Source organism: Gallinula chloropus (genome assembly GCF_964237585.1).
Source record: "Gallinula chloropus genome assembly, chromosome: 23".
In the NCBI taxonomy this organism is placed as follows: Eukaryota; Metazoa; Chordata; class Aves; order Gruiformes; family Rallidae; genus Gallinula; species Gallinula chloropus.
The window spans coordinates 743883-765427 of NC_140108.1; the positions used below are offsets into that span (position 1 = coordinate 743883).

At 46.6% G+C, this 21545-nt stretch overlaps 1 protein-coding gene across 1 annotated transcript; it reads right to left on the reverse strand.

The window, feature by feature from the left end:
- Positions 1-1745: 1745 nt before the first annotated feature.
- Positions 1746-20050, reverse strand: TNFRSF1B (TNF receptor superfamily member 1B; the record flags this gene model as incomplete). The annotated part of the gene is made up of 10 exons (XM_084274468.1): positions 1746-2156; positions 2964-3243; positions 3596-3900; positions 5112-5217; positions 5933-6126; positions 6203-6296; positions 7130-7279; positions 8684-8812; positions 11148-11250; positions 19997-20050. The coding sequence occupies 9 exons, from the start codon at positions 20048-20050 to the stop codon at positions 3050-3052; spliced, it is 1329 nt and encodes a 442-aa protein (XP_084130594.1). The 3' UTR covers positions 1746-2156; positions 2964-3049.
- Positions 20051-21545: the final 1495 nt, after the last annotated feature.

Consider the following 21545-nt stretch of genomic DNA (forward strand, 5'->3'; position numbering starts at 1 on the left):
CGGCAGCTTTATTACAGTAAGAAAGCAACCACGGGCGGGCAGCGGGATGAGCAAGGCAGGACCCTGACCTAGAAGCGGCTCACTCTTCCCGGGAAAGGACGGCGGTTTTCCACCGGGAAGGCGAGACCAGCCCTGCAGGAGCCGGCCTGGGGCAGCCGGCCGGGGGCAGCTCAAGGGGCAGCCGGCCGGGGACGGCGCAGGGGGAAAGGGGCAGGTTCCTCAGCGCCCGCTCACAGACACAAGGGCGGGGACAGCGCCTCGGGTTCCCCCTCCCTTCTCCCCCTGCTCTCCCTCCTCCCCCTCCACGCCCGCGGACCCATCGCGGGGAGGCGGCAGGCGAGAGACCTGTTGGCAGGCGCTGCGTGTCGGGGTTGACGCGAAAGGTCACCTTGCCCGGCGGCGGCCAGAGAGCCCCGGGAAAGGCTCGGGGAGGCCGGGAGCGAGGGGCCTGCGCCGCGTGGGAGGCCGCAAGGGGCACGCCGGAGGCCGGGCCGCGGGGCCGAGGCGCCACAATAAGCCCGGGCTGGGGGGGGCCGCGCTCCCCTCCGCAGCCCCCGGCCGTGGGGACAAGGGACAGTGCGACCGCCCCTCGCCCCCCCGTCCCCCGGAGCCGGGGCGGCGGGGCGGAGCCGTGAGGGGCGTGAGGCAGGGAGGGGCCCCTCACGGCTCGGGCCCGCGCCGTGCAGCTGCAGCCGCGCTGGGAGCGGAGGCCGACGCAGCAGGGAGCGCTGGCTGGAGCCCGGGGGCCGCCGCCGCCGCGGCGCCGCCCCCTCGCCCCCAGCCCGCCGGTACCCACCTGGGCTCCCGGGCCGCCTGGATGGTAACGCGGGGTCGGCGGGCCGCACGCCAATCGATCCCGAGCCACCCGACAGGGAGACGCCCGGCTAGGGGAGCGCCGAGCTATCGATGGCCGCGTCTCCCACCTCTTTGGGGCGGGGCCGGGAGCGCGCGGCCAGCCCGCCGGTGCGCGCGCGGCTGGCGACCGGCCGGCCAGAGGGGACCGGCCTGAGGCGGCCCCCGGCGCGGCCCGAGCCTCTCGGGGGTCTTGGAGGGCCAAACCCGGTGCTGGCTGCAGCGGGCCGGGGCCTAGAGCAGTGGTGTCAGCAGGGGCCGAAGGAAGCCCCGCGGCCACGGAGGAGGCAGGCCAGGAACGCCAAGCCACACGCGGTCATAGCACCCAGCGGGTTCTTTATGTGCAAACGCAAGCACGGTTCCCTACTTCCACATAAAACTCGTATTTTCCTGCAGTCACAGTCTGAAAACCCGGCAAGTTCAGCACGGCAACGGGATCCTCCTTTTACCGCTTCAAACCTCCTCATAAAAACCTCCCCCTGCTGCTGCAGCGCGGCCCCAAGGCCAGAGGCTGACACACAGGACAGGAAAATACTCAGAACAAGGCCAGAGGGTCAAAGCACTCCCTAAAATCAGGATCTTTTCTTGCCTAAACCCTTAGATTTCACAACAGTTCCGCTGTGCCCTTGTACAAAGTCTCCTGAAAGTTACTTTCAACACCTGGGTGTACAAGGTGTCTTCACAGAAAGGACCTGTTGGGCAGGTCACTTCTGGACCTGAGATGTTAGTAAGCCCCATGAACTTACGTGGAAGTTTAAAATTTGCATTTTAATATCTGCATCTGTTCCGTAGCTGTAGAATAAATCCTATTGCAAAATATCCTAAGGCTTTGGGAATAACTCCTGAAATCAGTTTCTCCTGAGGCAGAAGAGAACAGGCGGAAGGGAAGAGCGTCTAGTCCAACAGTATGTTTTTATGGCATTAAAAAAAAAAGAGTTACACATATTGTATGACTTCAGTGCAATGTAATTCGGACACTGCATTGCAAATCCTGGTTAAATACAGGTGCTACAATTGCTGGTTAAGTCACATACGTCAAATATAATTATGGGATCCTAAAAATCGACTTCCAAACCTAAAAGACTCCCACTTGCTTCAGGGAGAACCCTCTGCTAATTTTCTGCAAGAGGTGGTTGGATCTTCAGCGTCAAGCCCAGCAGAACAGGGTCTTCTGGTTCTGAGGTTGTGAGTCAATTCCACTTTTTACTGATACTGCTGCGCACTCCTCAGGAGGTAGCTCACACCCACTGACGTCAGAAGGGCTATCTGGCATACGCAGTCACATGGATCTTCTCCAATATCCACTGGAACGCAGGCAAAAATATTTGGTGTTTATGGTTAACCTCAAATGTGAGGTCAGAAGTAATCAGGGAACCATACTAAAACAGCCAGGACGCAAAGATGACAAACTTCAGAGCTGCCAATAAAAGGAACTTCCTTCCAACTCTGAGATAACAACTATTTTAGCTAGATTTCCTTTTCTAAACCAAAATAAACTATGTACAGCTAATGAAATGCCATTGGTCAGACAGAATAGCTAGTAAAAAAAATCTCTAAAACATTTCATGCTTTGATATACTCAAGGGCTGATTTGAGAAGTTTGGTCCACTAGTGAGAAAAACCAAGCTGGAGTAATAAAAGAAATACCCCGAAGGATGTACGTTCACAAAGATACAGGATAGGACTTGGAATCCAATAGCTTTAACATCAAACAGGTAACTAATTTAACTCCAGTCTCTCAGACGTGGTCACAGCCATGTTCCTGACAGGTGGCATACCTGAACCCAAATTATCATCACAAGAAGTCTCAGCACAAAAATCAATGGCATAAATTTCCTTTTCAAATCAGCCAAGGTCTCTGGAAGGCATCCTGGGAGAAAGGGAGGAACTGGCCATTGGCTTTAAAAGAAAAAGCATTCAATTTTTTTTAAAATGCAAAGATTCTCAAAGCTGATAAATGAGATTAAAAAGCTCAAAAGCATCAGTGCCTATATCCTTCTGAAATGTCAAGTCTCTTCAGGAATGCTACATTTAATATGTTTATAAAGGGCTGCTTGAGTGATTTTATTAGTCAATCAGTACACACAATTGGTGATTTAACTGGTTTGCACCTCTGCATCTTGAATAACCAAAGGAAATTTCTTCTGGAATTAAGCCTTGAAGTAAGTTGTCCTCATTTTCCAAGGAGATCTGAATTTCATTTTCCTTTCTTCAAGGGGTTTTCTTCTTTTGAAAGGGGAATTTCTTCCCCTGCTGGGTAATAATAGGGAGTGTTTCCATAATCCATGGTAGTTGAACTGGTCTGTTCTGGGAACTGGGAAGTGCAGTCTGGACTACATACTTTAACAATGCAAGTCACATTCACCTGCGTTCCTCCGTTACCAGAATGCTCTGTCAAACAAACAGAAAACACATCAAACACAGAAGAATGAAACCTGGCACAGGACCAGTTCTTTCACTTAAAATAGACACTAAATATCTCAGTGCTTCACTTCATTTAGGTAAGCTGGTGGGGAGTTGGCTCTCACAGTAAGTGCCTTCAGACCATCAGTCTTCATCCCCTAGTCTGCTAATAACTTTGTCCCCATCGAGCAGCACACTCTGTCTCAGGCTGATGACTTAATGGCATTTTCTTTTTGAAAGTTACTCTCCCTGCTGTTTTATCCCATCATCTGAACTTCTAGAGACTCATAACTGACAATCAAATCTCAAGAGGTTCTGGGCCCTTCTGAGACATCCTTACCTGAACTCGCAGAGTTGTGTCTGTCTCCACTGTGAAGCTTACAACCTTCTGCACCTGAATGTTGCTGCTGAAATCCTTCTGTTTCCTTCTTTCCATTGTTCTTGTTACTTATTACAGTGACTCCTGCAGACCCAGTTGGGTTACTCAGGGAGGTGCTGCTGGACCCAGAAGTTTCCAAGAGGTATTGTTCCTCTGGTTCAGAGCTGCTGGAGTTTGGTGAGTCTGCAGTTCTTCCTTTTTTGTCACACTGCTTTTCTGTAGGGGGAAAAGACTGGAACATTTGCAGAGAAATGCAAAACATTAATCTTTTTTAAAAACACTAACAGAGCTGGTCAGTACTTAGGCTGCTAAAGAAATTGCTCATAATTTCCATTTGCACAGTAATGACTCAAAGTCATTACCAAACCACCCCATTCTCACTCCACCTGTCTTTCCGCTGTGCAGTTTTCTTCTCCTTGCAATTAGGTAAGACAGCATGGTTCCTATGTAACTTTTAAAGAAATAGAAAAGAGGGAAAGGAAGGAGTGACACTCACCAAATCTGCTTTTGCTGTCTTTGGAGGGCAAACAAGGGCTGCAACTGAGGAAAGACAGTTCATTAACAGCTGAATTTGTTTCACTTGCAAAAGCCGCTAGTTTAAGAGAACTAGTCTGAGTGACATCCTTTGCTCCCAGAATAAACTCCAAATGTACATTTATTATACACTGTTTGAAAATGGTGAAACCTATACTGTATTAATTTTGTAAAGTGACCTAAATTTAGTCTGCAAGCAAAGGGGACTCTGGAGGAATTAATAATTTCTCTAGTTGAGCGTCAGCGAGAAAAAGTATTGATGAAAATAAACTATGGTCATGACTGTTTACATGTCATTATGTCTAATATTTGATAAAGCACAGGATGAAATACAAAATGCTTTGCAAGCTCCATTAATACCACTGTTCCTCAGCTTTCCAGCCCCATAAGGATGTTGTCTAACACACAGTGATCTAAAAGCTGAGGAAGGGGAGATTCGAATGGGACATTTGCCTAACCCTGCACTGAGGTTAATTTCAACCCATGTGATTTAATAAAGATACTTTTACTCTAAATACATATGGAATTCCTGGAGTATTTATTTTAATTCTGTTTTTCTGTAGCTGCAAAGCTTACGTGATCAAGCTGATTTGCATGAGTTTTCTCTTAATCTCTCTTCTACTGAGCTTTGGACCCTTTGGGCAATTTCACCCCAGTGTAACAAAGGAATGGTGTCAAAAGCTCCTCAGAGTTTCATGAAGCTATAATGTTGCCAGCTAGTGAGGCAGAAACCTGTAAATCATCATCTTGTCCCTTTGGAAAAAAAATTATATTAATTCATCCATCATGAGACACTAAAGAATCTACATGTTAGTGATATTTCTTCTGTACCCAGCTGCCAGGAAGGCTTCACAGCAAGCTGGCATCTTATAAGATACTAATGCCAGTCAACCACTGGGCTCAAACTGGTAAGAAAGGAGATGATGCTCTTTCCAATATTTACAGTCTGCTAGTTTTCACCTCACGAATCTTACCTTTTTTTTTGTAGATTAAGCAATACCCCAGAAGAGTCACTATGAGGACAAGTAACAATGGTCCTGCTACTGATCCTGAAAATCAATTTAAAAGAGAAATTATTCAGCAGGTTGATCTGACAGAGGATCTAATTAGAAAGAGGTAGCTTTGTGGGTTTTGTCTATGACTATAAAAGCTACATTTACAAGCATCAGGTGTGTCTGATGCCTCTATTGTTGGATTTCAGTCTCCACCACTTCTGCAAATTGTATTTCCCTGCCCTAAAAAGTGAGGACAGATTTTTGGCCTCAATCACGCAAGATTTCTCTCTAGGCTAGCAACAGTCCAGAATGCTCCTGAACATGTATGCCTTCTGGATAGGTTGTGAACAGGAGAGAACACATCCAGACTTGTAAATGCTATGAGGACTTGTCTTGGGAAAGGCTGCCAGAAGTCTCCAAAGACTTCTCAAAGAGGTTTACGAAGTCAAGCTTGCCTCAGTCCAAAATCTAAGATAGAACCTTTTCTACCAGCTCATTCACAGTAGCAATTCTCAGGCACTGCCTTGGATAATCTAGTTTTCATATTTTTAGAGGTACTTCTAGAATGACAAGGACTGCAGAATGCACTGGGGTAGCACAGGTGCAGAGGTAAGGATTACACAACTTGCTACAAGCAGCATCATACTGAGTTACTTGAGCTGTTCTCAGCTTGGGTACAGGTAGTTGCTCTTGGAAAGAAAATGAAAACTAAGTATGAACTTGCCTCCTAGCCAGACAAAAAATGACTTTAAAGAAGTTAATAGCTCACCGATGATGTGAGACATGTCAGGTACAGAGTTTAAAACGACAGGTCGAGTTATGATTTCAGGCTTGCTGGAAGCTGAGCTTTGGGTCAGGAGCAGGCTCAGAATAGTGCGAGGTAGAGCTGTGGCAACTGTTGTTCCTGAGTCACTGCAAACAGCGTCACTCACGCTGTTTCCAGGAATAGCCACTGATTTACAACTGCAAGAGATGAGAAGAGATGTTAGGAGAGGACTTAGAGAGCTAATGCTGCTGTAAGAGAGAAACACCCACTTACACTGTGTGTGGTACACAGCTGGTACTGTACGATTCCTTGTGTGAGAACGTGCCAGGAGGACAAGGTTTGCATTCGGTGTCTGTGCTGTCTGTCCCTTGAAACAAATTGAAAAAACTCCAGTTAGTCATCTGGTGAGAAACAAGAATGAACAATCAAGGTCTGTGGTACAGATCCTGCAAGCGATACGGAGGCAGCACACAAAATAGAGTCTTTAACTGCCACAGAAGAGGGCACTTGGAAACACCCAACACGAACCAGATTAATCAGCTGTTGGTTTGGTGTCCTTGATATTCTTTTCCAAAGACTTAAAAACCCACCAAAAGGTTAAAATGTGAGCTGTGCTTTTTCACTTGTCCCTGATAGGCTTCTGTATCTTTTCAAATTATTCTTTCTTTCTTTAAAATACTCAGTGCTCCACCTCTTGGCATATTATTTATCATCTTAAGACAGCTACGTGATCAGTGGTGACTTTCATCATCTAATAAAGACAGGTTAAATGGGCAGGTCAGCACAGAGTTGTCCTTACATACCATAACCAAAATTCAACCTGAAGCCCTGCTTCAAGGACTTAAGCAGGAAGTAAGTGGTCTTAAGTCTGAGTCAGTTGTATGGAAGAACTCACACAACAGAGCAAAACAAAGGAAGATTAAGTTGGACAGGGGAACTTTATGATATATGGTCATAACAGATTGCAACATCTTTTGGCTATGCCTCTTGAGAATACTGTTGCTGTAGTTACTGCTTACTTGCTAAGACAATGCATGCACCAAAAAGAATGTGAAACTGTAGGGAATGAAGAGACAGTATTCCTGTAATGTAGTGAGTTGGAGGCAGATTCAGAAATATTTATGGACTAGTAATGCAAAAAAGTAACCCTCTTCCCATAGTAAATCTGTTTTGCATGTGGAGTGCTTGGAATGAAATTACCTCTTCTGGAAACTCGGTAGCCTTTCCCACATTTTCTATGCACTTTGCATATTTCACAGTAGTCATAGACTTTTGAGATGCAGTACTCATTGGGTGGGCAGCTACAGATTCTGTCCTGTGACGTAGTGCATGTTTGATTCTGCACAAATCCTGGTTTTAAAACAAGAACAAAGCAAGATGGCATTAGCAGCCTCCAACATTTCAAGTGAATATGAAGTTATGTTCACATACCACAGACTGAAGGCAATTTGGCAGCTTGTGGCTGGTATACCATCATAAACCAAATACATTACATACCCCAACATCTACATTTGCAGAAGAGTTTCCTCTAGGAGAGCAGAAAATTGCATGTGCAGAATTCACACCTGAAACACTGCACTTGCAGTTGCACTGTGTTGTACCACAGCCATAAATCCACACTTCTGTGTAACCTGTGCTCATCTCTAGTATCTGGGGGCTGCACCAAGAGTTGTCATCTATGCAGATCATACAGCTGTATTTAAAGTGATTGGAGACCTTACTACAGACATTTTCATACTGTAATTAACCAGCTTTGCAGGATTACCAGTTATTTAGATGAGACCAAAGCCCCTTTGAGCATCTTAGACTGCATCCTTAAAATATATTTGCCAGTGAGCCTATAAAGTAGGTAACTTTATAGGCTGGCTTCCCCCAGAAATGACAGGCAGCAGTACCACTCAATCTGATAATGCACAGGATCTGTTAGACTGGTGTAGAGGCGGTGGTACAATTCTGTGTGCTGTACAGCTGCCTGAACAGACTGAACCAGCATGCTCTCCCTGACTGTGCAAAAGGAATAAAACCAATCCAGGAATATCACAACTGGTGCTTGCTGTGTCAGTTCAGCAGACAAAATGAGGAATGACTGGACGCTAGAAATGTATTTTTCCATTTATCCCTGTGCAAGTCAGGTCTTCCACTCCCTTGGCTGGAGAGCACCAGCAGGAAGTCAGTCTGCTGGTGACGTTTGTACCTATTTCAGTGATTTTCCTTTCCAAGAATATACAATTGTTGTCGCATTGGAAGGATTGTCCTGGTTTCAGATAGGATAGAGTTCATTTTCTTCCTACCAGCTAATATAGTGCTGTGGGGGGGATTTAGGGTAAGAACACTGTTGACAACACACTGATGTTTTTAGTTGCTGCCAAGCAGTGAAGGACTTGTCAGCCTCTCATCCTGCCCTGCCAACAGGAAGGTAGGGGAGCCCAAGAATCTGGGAGAGGACACAGCCAGGACAGGTGACCCAAACTGGCCAAAGGGATATTCCCTACCACATGTTGCCATGCCCAGAATATAACAGGGGTGGTCGGGCAGTGGGGCAAGATCACTAGGACCTTGCTGACCATCAGTTTCAGGTAGTGAGAAATTGTGCTGTTCATCACTTGTTATGTTATTGTTCTTATTATTATTCTCCTCTTTTTCTGTCCTATTAAACTCTCTTTATCTCAACCCAGGAAAAGATTAGGTTAAACTGAGCCCTCCCTTGGAGCAGGCTGCTAAAGTCCAAACGCCTCTGTAACAATCCAAGCCTACCTTTCCTGCAGGGTGGTGAACAGGGGAAGCACAGAGGAGACAGATTCCAGATGGCTGTGTACGTGTTAGGTCTACAGGGACTGCACTTTGTGTCCACACTGTGACTGCAGCGCTCTGTCATATGTTGACCTATTAAAAAAAACCCACAAAACACCACCACAAAGAAAAAAAAAAAAACCAAACAAAAAAAAAACTCAAACCAAAACAAACCAAAAAAACCCCACCACACACACACAAAGCAAATCAGAGGAAGCATCTAGTTGGAAAACATCACTAGGAATTGTTTAAGGTTTACCTTGCGTTCTTAGCTGCAGAAACCTTGCCCTTTACTGCCACTATCAGAATGTACCAAGCAAGTGTGGATTGAAAGGAGGACTGCTTATTCACAGATTCATAAAACCACAGGGGCTGGAAGGGAGCTCCAGAGACCATCGAGTCCAACCCCCTGCCAAAGCAGGGTCCCTAGGACAGGTCACACAGGTCGGTGTCCAGATGGGTCTTGAATATCTCCAGAGGAGACTCCACACCCCCTGGGCAACCTGTCCCAGGGCTCCCTCACCCTATACGTATATAGGGAAACTCTGATTCCTTTTGTCATTTGTGTCTGACCCCTTTTCCTGCATTCCATCAGTGAACTCCAGCTATATTCAACACAGGACTGCCTCAATCCTGAAGAAAACCCCTCAACATATACTTAGATGCAGCTGCACGGTACATTAACCAACCTTGTTATCCTGACAGAAGCAGTGTTCGTGGTGCATGGTGCTCCCTGTGGATGGCCAGGCACGTGCTAGAATGATGTGTCTGGGCAAGGCCCTTACTACCTTTGCAAGGATGAGGTAACAAAGTTTTACCCCACCCAGACCTGAATTAGAACTTCACCACTTGCCACTACAGCAGGGACATGAGCTCACTTTTTTTTTTCCTTCAGCTCTTCAGCCAGCCCTAACAGATCAAAGTGATGAGTTTCTGGAGCTGCTGACATCCCAGACCAAATCAAAAGCCATCAAAGGTAGTTTATCCCATGCTCCTCACCAACAACAGTGTGGTGATGGGAATCAATGAATATGAGCTCCAACACATCCATTCTGGAGAAAGGAAAACGCTTCAGCTAATATTTCCCCCTTGCTTGAGAGGAGGAAGAAGATAAAAATTAATGTCTCATATCCTGTACAGAAATATCCTGGAAGATAGAAAGCAGGAATAACACTGGGAAATCCTTTGGTGCTGCTTGGAGACTCTTGTCTCTGAAAGAAGGGGCCCTGGAGGTGAGCCATAGAAAATATTTCCAAAGCCACTGTTTTTCCATGTACTCACTTGAACCTTAAAAATCTGCCTCCCACATCCTGCTAATGATTTAGGCTTCCATTTTTGATAAATTATGGTAAACCAAAAATCAAATTCGTCACAACAAATGTAAAGAATCTTGGACTTCCTACAGCCTTCCTGCCCAGAGTCTATTATTCTGAAAAAATTAGAATTAAGGAGAAAAAGACTGAGCAGCTCATACCACAACCTATGAACTATGATCTTTCATCTGTTGTGTTTTTAACAAAGGAAGCTTGACAGTTCTATCTAGACGTTTTCGGTTAATTCAGGCAACTGTGGCTGCTTCAGCACATACTGATTTCCTGCTTCAACTTCCGGATCTCTCTGACAAGAACTCAGCATTTATGGACAGGGGTTTTGTTTGCTCAGCATGTAATGAGACAAATAAGCAGATTTTCGCTGTGTCTAATGCAATAATGTAATGACAACTTACTGCAAAAGCTCTGTCACTAAAATACCCAAACAGCATTACCATCCCATCAGAAAAACCCCAGAACCACACACACACACACATCCCCCCCCTTTCTGCAGTCAACAGACTTTGCTAATGAAGATCACTAATAATTATCACTGGAGTGTACAACATGTCACCTCAAAGCAGACAGTATTTGTAGTCTTGTAGCCAGTCTCTGACAGTGGTCTGCAGTGTCTGATTTACAGGAAAGGACAATAAAACCCCCTTAATAAGCAATTATAGATTAACCTGGCCAATGGAAAGCCCCTTGTATAATTGACACTATCAAAGTGCAGAAGTTAAGCTCTACCTCACGCCTTGTTTTACAATGTATTTGTTAGTAGTGGGCTTAGGTCTGACACGTGTTGTCTAATTTTTGTCATTCCCTTAGCTGCTCCCTTTCCTAAAAGTTGACTGAAAACACCACACAAAGCTGTTCTTGCAAGAACTCAGGAGCCCACCTCCTGATAAGCGCCATGCTAACTGTGTAACAGAATTCCAGTTCTGATGAACAGTGTGTCTCTTTTGCAGGTATTTTTTCAGTGGCAGCATTTTGTTGTCTTCGAGTTAGACAGCAGCAAAACTTCACTGATCTTAAGATGTATAACCAATCAAAACATACTGTGCTTCCAACTGACTGAAATTTGGCTGTGTAAAGTAATAGTCTGAACCGTAACCTACCTGGAGGGCACTGGCTGCAACATTTATTAAGTTCTTCTTCATAGAATTCAGTGGTGGGATCTTCGCATTTTGCAGACTCTGGTGTATAAGGCAATGAATATTCCTAGGAGAAATTTAAGGGAAAACATGAGTCACGAGTCCATTTTGACCCTAGAGACAAACACTTAAAAATCAGCGTAATTATAACCGCCTTCCTTTCCAAGACACTGATACAGGCCTGATGAAATAGAAAGCTGCAGATGCCAAAAAGCTGAAGGAGGATGCACAGTATAAAAGCTACTTGAGACCTTTTAGAGGTTCCTCTGTTTTTCAAAGATGTCAGAATGAACGAAGTGATTTCTCCAGGTTTTATATTCAAAAGAATGGAAAGGAACTACAGGAACATCACCATACCTAGTCACTGCTGCATTCCCAGAACCAAAGGGCCAAGTACCAATTCACAGTTGCCATGATTCAAATGACCTTTGACAAATGCCACTGAAATCTAAATTCTCAGCTGTGAGTTCAAGAAGTGTTTTCTGCGAAGTAGTTATGTTAAAAATGATTCCTTCTCTCACAGCAGCTCTACTCCCTGTACACATTTAGAGCCCTACCTGAAATCTAGAAGATTTACTCTGCCCTGGTCAGGGCCCACTTGGAGTACTGTGTCCAGTTCTGGGCTCCCTGGGATAAAAAAGACAGGGATCCCCTGGAGAGAGTCCAGAGGAGGCTACAGACATGATGAAGGGCCTGAAGCATCTCCCCTGTGAGGAAAGGCTGAGTGAGCTGGGGCTGTTCAGCCTGGAGAGAAGAAGACTAAGGGGGGACCTGATTAATGTTTATCAATATCTGAAGGATGGGATGCAGGGGGAAATGGGCAGCCCCTTTTCAGTGTCTGTGGGGACAGGACAAGGGGCAATGGCTGCAAGTTGGAGCACAGGAAGTTCCACAGCGACATGGGGAAGAACTTTTCCCCAGTGAGGGTGAGGGAGCCCTGGGACAGGCTGCCCAGGGGGTGTGGAGTCTCCATCTCTGGAGAGATTCCAGCCCCGTCTGGACGCCGCCCTGTGCAGTATGAGCTGGGGAGCTGCTTTGGCAGGGGGTTGGACCCCATGAGCTCTCCAGGTCCCTTCCAACCCCTGGGATTCTCTGACTTCACTACTTACTAATTCCCTCAGGCCTCTGAGCTGGTGGAAGGAGGAGCTGTGGGCCTAGCACTAGTGCTGCGCTTGAAGGAACCCTTCTGTTTCCATCCGCAGGTGCAAAGGACACAGGACCTCAATTCTCTACTGCACTTATGTTCAATATGCCCCCGCCTACACCCATGCAATACCCAGGCAAGACAACCCATCCCTTCAGTCAAAGGACCTGCACTGTTAGGACTGCCTCAGCAAAGGAAAGGAAAAAGGGCTTGTATCATTCCAGACACTTTGTGATTCCTTTCTGAAGGAGAAAGGCCTGGATGTGTTGAGAACGGTGTCTCAAAACCACACTGCTGCTTCTGGAAAGGCACAACTGGCTACAGGATCACAGAATCACTGGGTTGGAAAAGATCTTTAAGATCATCAAGTCCAACCGTTCCTGTCCTCTACTAACACATATCCCTGAGCACCTCATCTACCCTTTTTTTAAACACACCCAGGGATGGTGACTCAGCCCCTCCCTGGGCAGCCTGTTCCAGGCCCTGACAACTCTTTCAGGAAAAAAATTTTTTCTAATATCTGCTCTGCCCCTGCCCTGGCCCAGCTTGAGGCCATTTCCCCTTCTCCTATCTCCTGTCCCCTGGCTGAAGAGACCATCGCCCATCTCTCTACAACTTCCCTTCAGGTAGTTGTAGGTGAGGAGAAGGTCTCCCCTCAGCCTCCTCTTCTTCAGGCTCAACACCCCCAGCTCCCTCCGCCGCTCCTCAGAGGATTTGCCCTCCAGCCCCTTCCCCAACCTGGTTGCCCTTCTCTGGACTCACTCCAGGACCTCAATGTCCTTCTGATGGTGAGGAGCCCAGAACTGGACCCAGCACTCGAGGTGCAGCCTCACCAGTGCCCAGTACAGGGGCACAATCCCCTCCCCAGACCTACTGACCACACTGTGTCTGATACCAGCCAGGATGCCATTGGCCTTCCTGGCCACCTGGGCACACTGCTGGCTCATATTCAGCCTGCAGTCACCCAACACCCCCAGGTCCTTCTCTGCCTGACAGCTCTCCAGCCAGTCTCCCCCAGTCTGTAGCTGCTCAGGGTTGTTCTGTCCCATGTGCAGCACTCTGCACTTGGCCTTGTTAAACCTCATCCCACTGGTCTCAGCGATAAATAAGATATAAATAAAAACTAAAACCCTGCTTCAAATGGCAGGTCAAATGCCTAAGAAACAGCCATGAGACACAGCGTACCTAACTTTCAGCTCACACCATCAACACAGCTCAGTGACTGCAACGAACCAGTGTCAAAATATTTGAGGACCTGTTTTCAAAGGGAAAAATATACTCACTCGAAAGAAAAAGGCTATTGCTGGGTAGCACAAGCGTAGGAGTTTCCTGCTCGATCAGAAAGATGCTGTTCAAAAAGTCTGTGACACTGCTCGATTTTCTGCAGCCTGAAGGAACTGCTCCATGTATAATCTACACACATTTAGAGAAGTGATTTCAAAGTATTATTAAAAAGAGAAATCAAAACAGGAACAAGCCCTTTGGAGGCCGGTAATGAAAATATCCTTCCTCCTTGCTGAAAAAGCAAGTTGATTATGTGTTGGGTCTTCACATTCCTGACAAAGTAGAGGAACACTTCCCACTCTCACCAACTAATTAAAGGAAACCCAACATTTTCTTAAGTGGCTTGTTGAAATATATGGTTTTAGCTGTATATCTGAAACAGGATTTCGCCCATCTCCTCACAGGTCACTGTCAAAAACAACCTCTCCTGAGAACGTGAAGGCAGAAGAAGCCTTCTTGAGTCTCAGTATTCATTTGAGAAAATTTAAAAAGGAAAGCAAGAGAGCCATTTAAGCAGAAGTTTCACTGCTCCTATTTAAAACACAGTGAGAGCTGACCACACATTGCGATCCCTCCTGATCAGTCAGTTGAGTTAAAGCCCCAAAGCCAGGCAGATGGGATGAGTTTCACCAATACCAGCCCCATACTCTCACTGTCAGATCAATGGGAAGCAGTCAAGCTGCAAACTGAAGAACTTGCAGAGATGATTTTAACAGGCTAGAAACTATGGGGAAGGATGAAAAGAAAAGAAAAGTCTTTCTGAAAATGCTGGTGGAGCAGGTGGAGTAAGAAACAGTGACGGAGCACAAGCTGCATTTTTCAAATTCAGCTCTTTGTCTTTTGATGAGAAGAAAGACGGTTTGGCAGGAACCACACTGCAGCCCCAAGTATCTCCAAAAGTCTACTTTGGCCCCCAGTTTTGCTTTCCAGTTCAGAAGGCTTGCAAAAGGATTGAAGACTTTGAAGCAGAACTAGAAGGCTGGCTTCAACATTATCTGTTTCATCATTATTAATGACATGAATAACCGTAATTCAAAAAAGAAAAATGAGGCTTTTTAATTCCTTCTAGGGTCAGGTCAGCACTGTTAATGCCAGACTTGGTATACCCTCCTAGGACAGCCAATGATATAGTGACTAACATCTGATGAAGAACAGGGCTTTGCTCTCCAAAGTACTATTTGTTTAAGTTATGTTCTTGTTTATTAAAAGAAGGATCAAGTGCTGTCACATTTTTGTAGTCACTAAGATCAACTTCATTAGAAGCAGCACTTGAGGAGCTTTTTAAAACTTAAAACTTCACTGCAAGAGCAGACACAGAAGGAAGAAAAGCCAAAATACAATAAACCTCATCACAAATTATCCTGCTGGTGAGGCTTCCTGGCAAAAAAACCTTATCTCACCCTCTGCATTGTCTGTTGTAAATCCTGCCCCGTGAGTTAAAGAACAGGAAAACCTGTTGGTTGATGGGTTCATATCTATTTCTCTTAAGTTGTGCTTGAAAGGATGCCTACTGTCTGATACAATCTCCCTGAAATTTTATCTGATGAGCTGTGGCTCTCAGCGAGGTACAATTGACAATTTCTTGCCAACAGTCCTCAAGGAACATTATGGGAAACCAAAAGGGACTTACAACTCAGATACAGTTTATATACACACCAGCTCAGCGTTGTTTTCACTGGAAGGATGCCATTAATTTTAGCAGTTACTTCTAAAGTAAATGAGTTTAATCAAAGCTCTTAAGGCCAGCAGTCACATCCCCTACTATGCCAGAGGAAGGGCAGGCCTCTTCCTAGGTAGAAAACTCTCCTGGATTTCTTGGTTACAAGCCGACCCCGTTTTTTCCAGCCCTCTCACCAATGTTAAGGTCTGAGTTGGGCAGTACAATATGTGCTGCCTGAAACAAAACCCTCTGGCATCCGGATCCATTGGCCACTTTGGGCTGAAGGGCTGATGAGCAGGGGCCAGATTCCATTCTACAAACTTTCCATTTTGCTGTTTGTACCTCTCATAAGACCTTATTTTGTCTTCTGCTTTTACTGTGATTCTGCAAGCAGATTCTGAGAGGGAAAACTAACTCGCTGCTGCATCGTTTGCGTTACAGCCTTAGACTTCTCACAGCAGGCAGCAGGGCCTAACACAGCAGTCTTTTTATATCTTATGAAGACTTTGGAAGGCTTCATTTAATTTGACAGGTGCAAATATTAGTAAAACGCCCCATCACAAACTTTATTAAACATTAAAGCCAGTCTAGCTCTATGCACATCAATCAAATTAAGCAATATGTTTTGGCACAGAAATGGGTGAACTATGCTCGGCTTCGACTACACAACTCACTGGGGAGATTTCTACAATGCTCTTTGTATTAAGCAATAACTGAGAAGTTACACACAAGAAGTCAATTACTCAAGACTCTCTCCAGAGTCCCTGCACTGCCTGAAACATTTTCCCATCTGCACGACAGACACCCAGCAGATAAGTGACCTAATTTGCCTTTGGAGGGGAGCAGGCCAACAGCAGCCTGCTTCCCAACCAAGAGGTTAGCACAGCCTCTTCTAAATACACATGAACCAGCACACTTCTTTCCAAGATTCCTTATATCCTACGCACTGGAAGATAAAATTAGCAGAGAACATGCTGGTAGCTCATGACTTTCAGGCTGCAGCTGTATCTGCACTGTGTGGAGAGCCCCAGCGAAGGGAAAGGGCCTGGGGGCCGTCCCTTCCCACAGTCCTATGGAGCCTCTGGTGTCTGGGCCAGAGCCGAGCCCCAGGCTGGAACAACTAAACAAGACTTGGATTCAGATTGCTTCAAAATTAGAAGAGTTTGAGTCAAGGCACCAATCTGGCTCTGCCTATTGGTGAGGAAGTCCAGGCACATCACAGTGCAGAGCATTTCCCTGTGTGCTGAACAGTAATTACAACGAATGTCCTTTCATTTCACTCCTGCCTCACACCTCCTCTCTGCATTTTTGGACTCTGTGTGTAATTCAATTTAAGCCTCTTCAGTAACAGAAATAAAATATGCTAGTAAAGTAACTCACATAACATTCTGTCTCAAGCAAGCCACTTAAACAAAGACATTTAAGCATGTATTTTCATCTTATCACACATTTCTATCATCCCCTTTTTGTAGAGTTGCCCTCTTCAAACTCAAGCTGTCAAACAACGGAGTCGGAACAGGAACTACATCTGGCATATTGGTTGCCTAAATGTTCTTTACGCAGATGAAACCACAATGAAGTCACCAAGGATTCTGACAGAACAATCTGTTGCTATGGAAAGGACCTGAGGTAAAGAGATACTGTTTGCTGAGCTACCAAATCTGCCAAAGGCAGGAAAAAACAGAATTCTGTTTAAGGTATTTCAACTGGCCATTTACAAAAATAATGCTGTTGAACTTAGTCATCAGAAAACAGCAAGTCTCATCAAAAATCAATCAGAGCTGTACCAGGGTGTCAGGCTATGCCATCTAGATCCAAACCATCAAGTTTCTTCTAAAGCTGCTTTCCTGGAAATATCTCTCTAAGATTACAAGTCCATTATATGAATTGTTCTCCCATCCTATACTGCCCTTTCCTTCTGTAAAGCAGGAGTCCTTACACAGCCACGGACAGATTTACAACTCCCTGTTCTCCCTTCCTGAGAACACAGTATCTTTTTGCTTGCTGATAGGGATTCTACTTCATTGACACCATAATAGGAAAACACTGTCCCTGAATAAGATAGTAGGAGGCTGCACAGAACATGGAAGCTATTTGCAACATGCAAAAATTACAGAAACAAGTCAAAGTCTGTAGGAAGATGTAGTATATTTAATTATATATGCATTTGGAAAAACACCTTTACAGGAATACCAGCTCTTCAGTTTCAAAACTTCAGGCTTAGGTATCCAAAAGTTGGTCTGTTTTCCCAGAGGTTGCCCTAATAAAAGATATTATCCACTAAATCAAGATCTGACCCAGTCACAGGCAGTGTCAAAGCTCATAAGCCTTAAAATCTACAATCTCCCTGTGGAAAGCAAAGACACTCAGGCAAACAAGGGGTGAAAGCAAGGGGAATGGCAGATTGCAGGCCTGAGAGGCAAGAAGGCAGGTTGTATCCTCACCACTTGTCAGAGAAGGGCAGGTGATGTGCAAGGTCCCAAGAAAGTCAGGACTGGTTATATTATGTTTGATCTTAAATGGGGAGACCCTGGAACGTGCACCTAAGACTGAGAGCAGAGCAGGAAAGGAGAAGCTATGTGAGCCCCAAGTATAAATGTGGGAGGTGAAGGACCTTCCCAAGGTGGCCTAGGTGTACCAGCTGCAAACACAGCCAGGGGGATCACAGAATCAAACATTTGTAGGGGTTGGAAGGGATCTCAAGTGCTCATCAGGTCCAACCCCCTGCCAAAGCAGGGTCCCTAGGACAGGTCGCACAGGTCGGTGTCCAGACAGGGCTGGAATATCCCCAGAGAAGGCGACTCCACACCCCCTGGGCAGCGTATTCCCAAACACCAGAAGTGGCATTTTTCTATATTTCTGAAACCAGTCATTTTCCTGGGATGGCTGTATCACAGATGGCTTTGCAATGCTCTGCTAAGACTTACAGGCATCATGAACTTTGATGGAACAACCCCAAGTGTGGGTACAGACAACAGCAGAGCTGCAGGTTGCCCACTGCCCTCCTAGCTCTGACCATAAAAAAGCAGGGACACCTGAGCAAGCAGTCTGCTCAAGCTGTATTACAAGGGTTTTCCACCACATCTCCTTCATGCTCATTCTTTTGCAGTTCAGAGTACATGTGTAGCCATCAACACACCTTCCACATACCTGCAGCATCCCTCTACAGCCAGTCAGCAGCATCCAGAGGATGGTCTCTGCACACAGCAGCAGCTACACTGTGCTCCTTTGCAAAGGGCAGCTACTGACGTTTGAGGCTATCAAGAAAGTTTCTGTTAAGAAATACCTGGTGACTGAGTTGTTCAAAATGGCAAAAGTGATGTTGAGTGATGTTCAGTTCCTGTGAGTAACACAGGGACCAAGGGCAGAAGTCTGCAGTAATTTGAGCTGAATGAGAAAAAACCAAGAGAAGCATTGCTTTGCCAGCTTCCCTCAAAAATAAAGTAAGTTTTCTTTAACCAATTCCTTTCAAAAATTGATCTAATAGGCAGGATTTTTCCCATCCCTGTGGCAGATGTGATATTTCTGGAACTAAGGATTTTGTTTTTCTAACTTATACACAGACTTTTCTTCAGCTTGTCACAATGCAAGAAGCAATACTGAAAGTTTCCTTCGTGATTTCCATTGTTGTGTTTGGGTCATGTTTAGGGTGAGAGGAGAGCTGATTGCTTTTGAATCCTTCAGCAAGCAGCATGGCAAAACTCTACACTTTGAGAGGCTCAGACCTGTAGCAGAACTTATCACCGAAGTTTACCAGCTCTGACCTGTCCACTCCAAGGTTCAAACTACTGTCACCCAAAATGAACAAGAAACAGTTAAAAGAATTAATTTAATATATTACCAACCCACTCTAGCACCCAGTACTCACTGAAGGACCACGAAGGAATTCCAGGTTCACCTACACGTCCTGACTCCCTCACCCGGTGTCTCTGAGCCTTTGCCCTACCAAGGCTAAATTGAAATTATTAAGCAAACACGTAATTAACACACACATCCCATGGGAAAAAACAACGACCTGGACATCTCTGTGTTTATCTTCACAACCCAGGGCACTTTAGATCAGATGGAAAGCCGCTGACAAGGTACCAGTGCAGTGCACACACAGTCACAGACACACACACAGACCCCATCGAGCTCTGTGGTTTGAACTTGAGAACATCCACTGCCAAACAGCGGTACGGCTGGATAAAGAAGAGGTCACAGCTGCATCACATCTGGTCTCAGACGTCAATTAAAGCACTTTTCTGTGTACATAGGGAATAGTTTTAGGGATCCAATAGAGCACAAGCACCTCTTCCTGTCCAAGCAGGGGTGTGGGATACATACAGACTGACATTCCGAGCTTGCAATATGCAAACGAGCCTAAAACTCAACCCATTTCCACTGGCAATCCAGGCAAAACCATCAGTCACTGCGGTGGGCAGCCGGGCAACGCCGCGGCTGGGACAGAGGCAACAAAGAGCGGCAGAGAAGTGCGTGAGGGGGCTCTGAGACGCCTCCAGACATCACAGCGAGCGCAGCGCACGCAGACGGCTCAAGGCACTGCAAGCAGCCAGTGCGGGATGCCAGCCCGCACGGCACCCCCGCTAGCGGAACGGCACGGGATGCCCGCTCGCCTGACACCTTGCGCGACAGCAGCTCCGCTCCCGCCCCGCGGCCACCGCACAAGCCGCTCGGCAGCCGGAGCGGCAGCCCGGCCCCCGCCGCCCCCCGCCCCGCACTCACCCGGCTGCTCGCGGCGTGGAGAAGCGCCGCCAGGAGCGCCCAACACGACCCCATCCCGCCGCAGAGTGAGGCCGCCGGCGGGCGCGGGGTGGAGCTGGCGGCCGCCCCCCCCGCCCCCCCCCCCCCCTCCGCCGCGGGGGGCACCGCCCCAGGGCAGGCGGCAGGGCGGGCGGCAGGGCAGGGCGGGCTCCCCGGCGGTGCGGCCGGCGCTGCGTGAGGGGATTCCGCGGGGCAGCGAGGGGACCAGCTGCTGGGCGGGCAGGAGCTACTTGGGGCGCCTGGCAAGGGTCCCTCTGGCTGTATTGATGCTCCTTTAGCCCCAGAAGCCCGGGTTACCTTCCGCAGCGTCCCCTCGCTCGTTAACACCCACCACAGCCCTGCGCCAGGCGCGTTCCCGCGCACCGCGGGGATGGCACCGAGAGGCCTCAGCGCCAGCCCAGGCCTGCTCCGCTCCTGCTCCGCTCCTGCTCCACTCCTGCTCCCTACGGCTGCAGTGGAGCTCTCCCAGCATCTACAACTGATACATGAACTGAAACTATCAACAAAATACGTACATATCAGGCAGGAAAGTGTAGCCGTGGCGTAAAATCCAAGCAAGTTTTAATACAAAGGGGGCCAGAGTTCCTACCCGCCTGTAATCCAGCCAGGGGGTTGCAATGTGTGGGATCCTTCTAAAGCTGCTCCAGTAACATCATTTCTGTACAGAGCTGAAACATTACATGTGATCCCAGGGCATCCTCTAACAACCACAGCCAGGCAAGCACAGTTCTTCACAGTATGTGCACATACAAATGGGTGTTCTCTGAAATAAAAGTTCCTGTTTTTTTCTAAAATGAGGCACATGCACTAGAAAACACTGCCCTGCCCTGACTGGAAGTGAGGAATGGGTGAACAGTTTTTGTCCTACCCAGTTTTTAGTTCTTCCTTGCATTGCTGTTTTATGTCAGTACTTGGGTGACTTGACCTTCTGTTGCACAACAAGCACTTCAACCAAAAAACGTCAGTTCAGTTTCCTTCTTCACCGCCCATAACCGCCACTGACATGGCGATACTGATAGGCAAAAGGAATTTCAGGCTCAGCATTAGGAGCAGCTTCTCTTTGGAAGGAAATAGAACAAGTACAAACACAGACAGGATTCACTAATTGCCTCTCTTACATCACCTCTCTTAACAAGACTCAGTAGACAAACTGAAACATACAGTGGCAGCAGTTGGGTTTTGATATTATTTTATGTTCTGGACTCGCAAAGAGTGGAATTCAAGAAGTAAATACTACTAACACCATTTGAAGTTACAACCAGTTTTTAAATGTACTACAGGTAGATTATCCACACTGGTGAATGTCACTGACTAGATCCCATAATGCTGAGATTCTTCCACTTCATCTCTGGGGCTGTGGTTCCAGAAAAGTAACATATGTTCCCTTATATTGTGAGGTTTTAATGGGTAAACAAGATCCAGCGGACCTACTGCACGGAGATCTTCAAAAAGTCTTTGATGAGATTCCACATCTAAGGTGGTGGAAAACCGAAGTTGTCACAGGACTGGA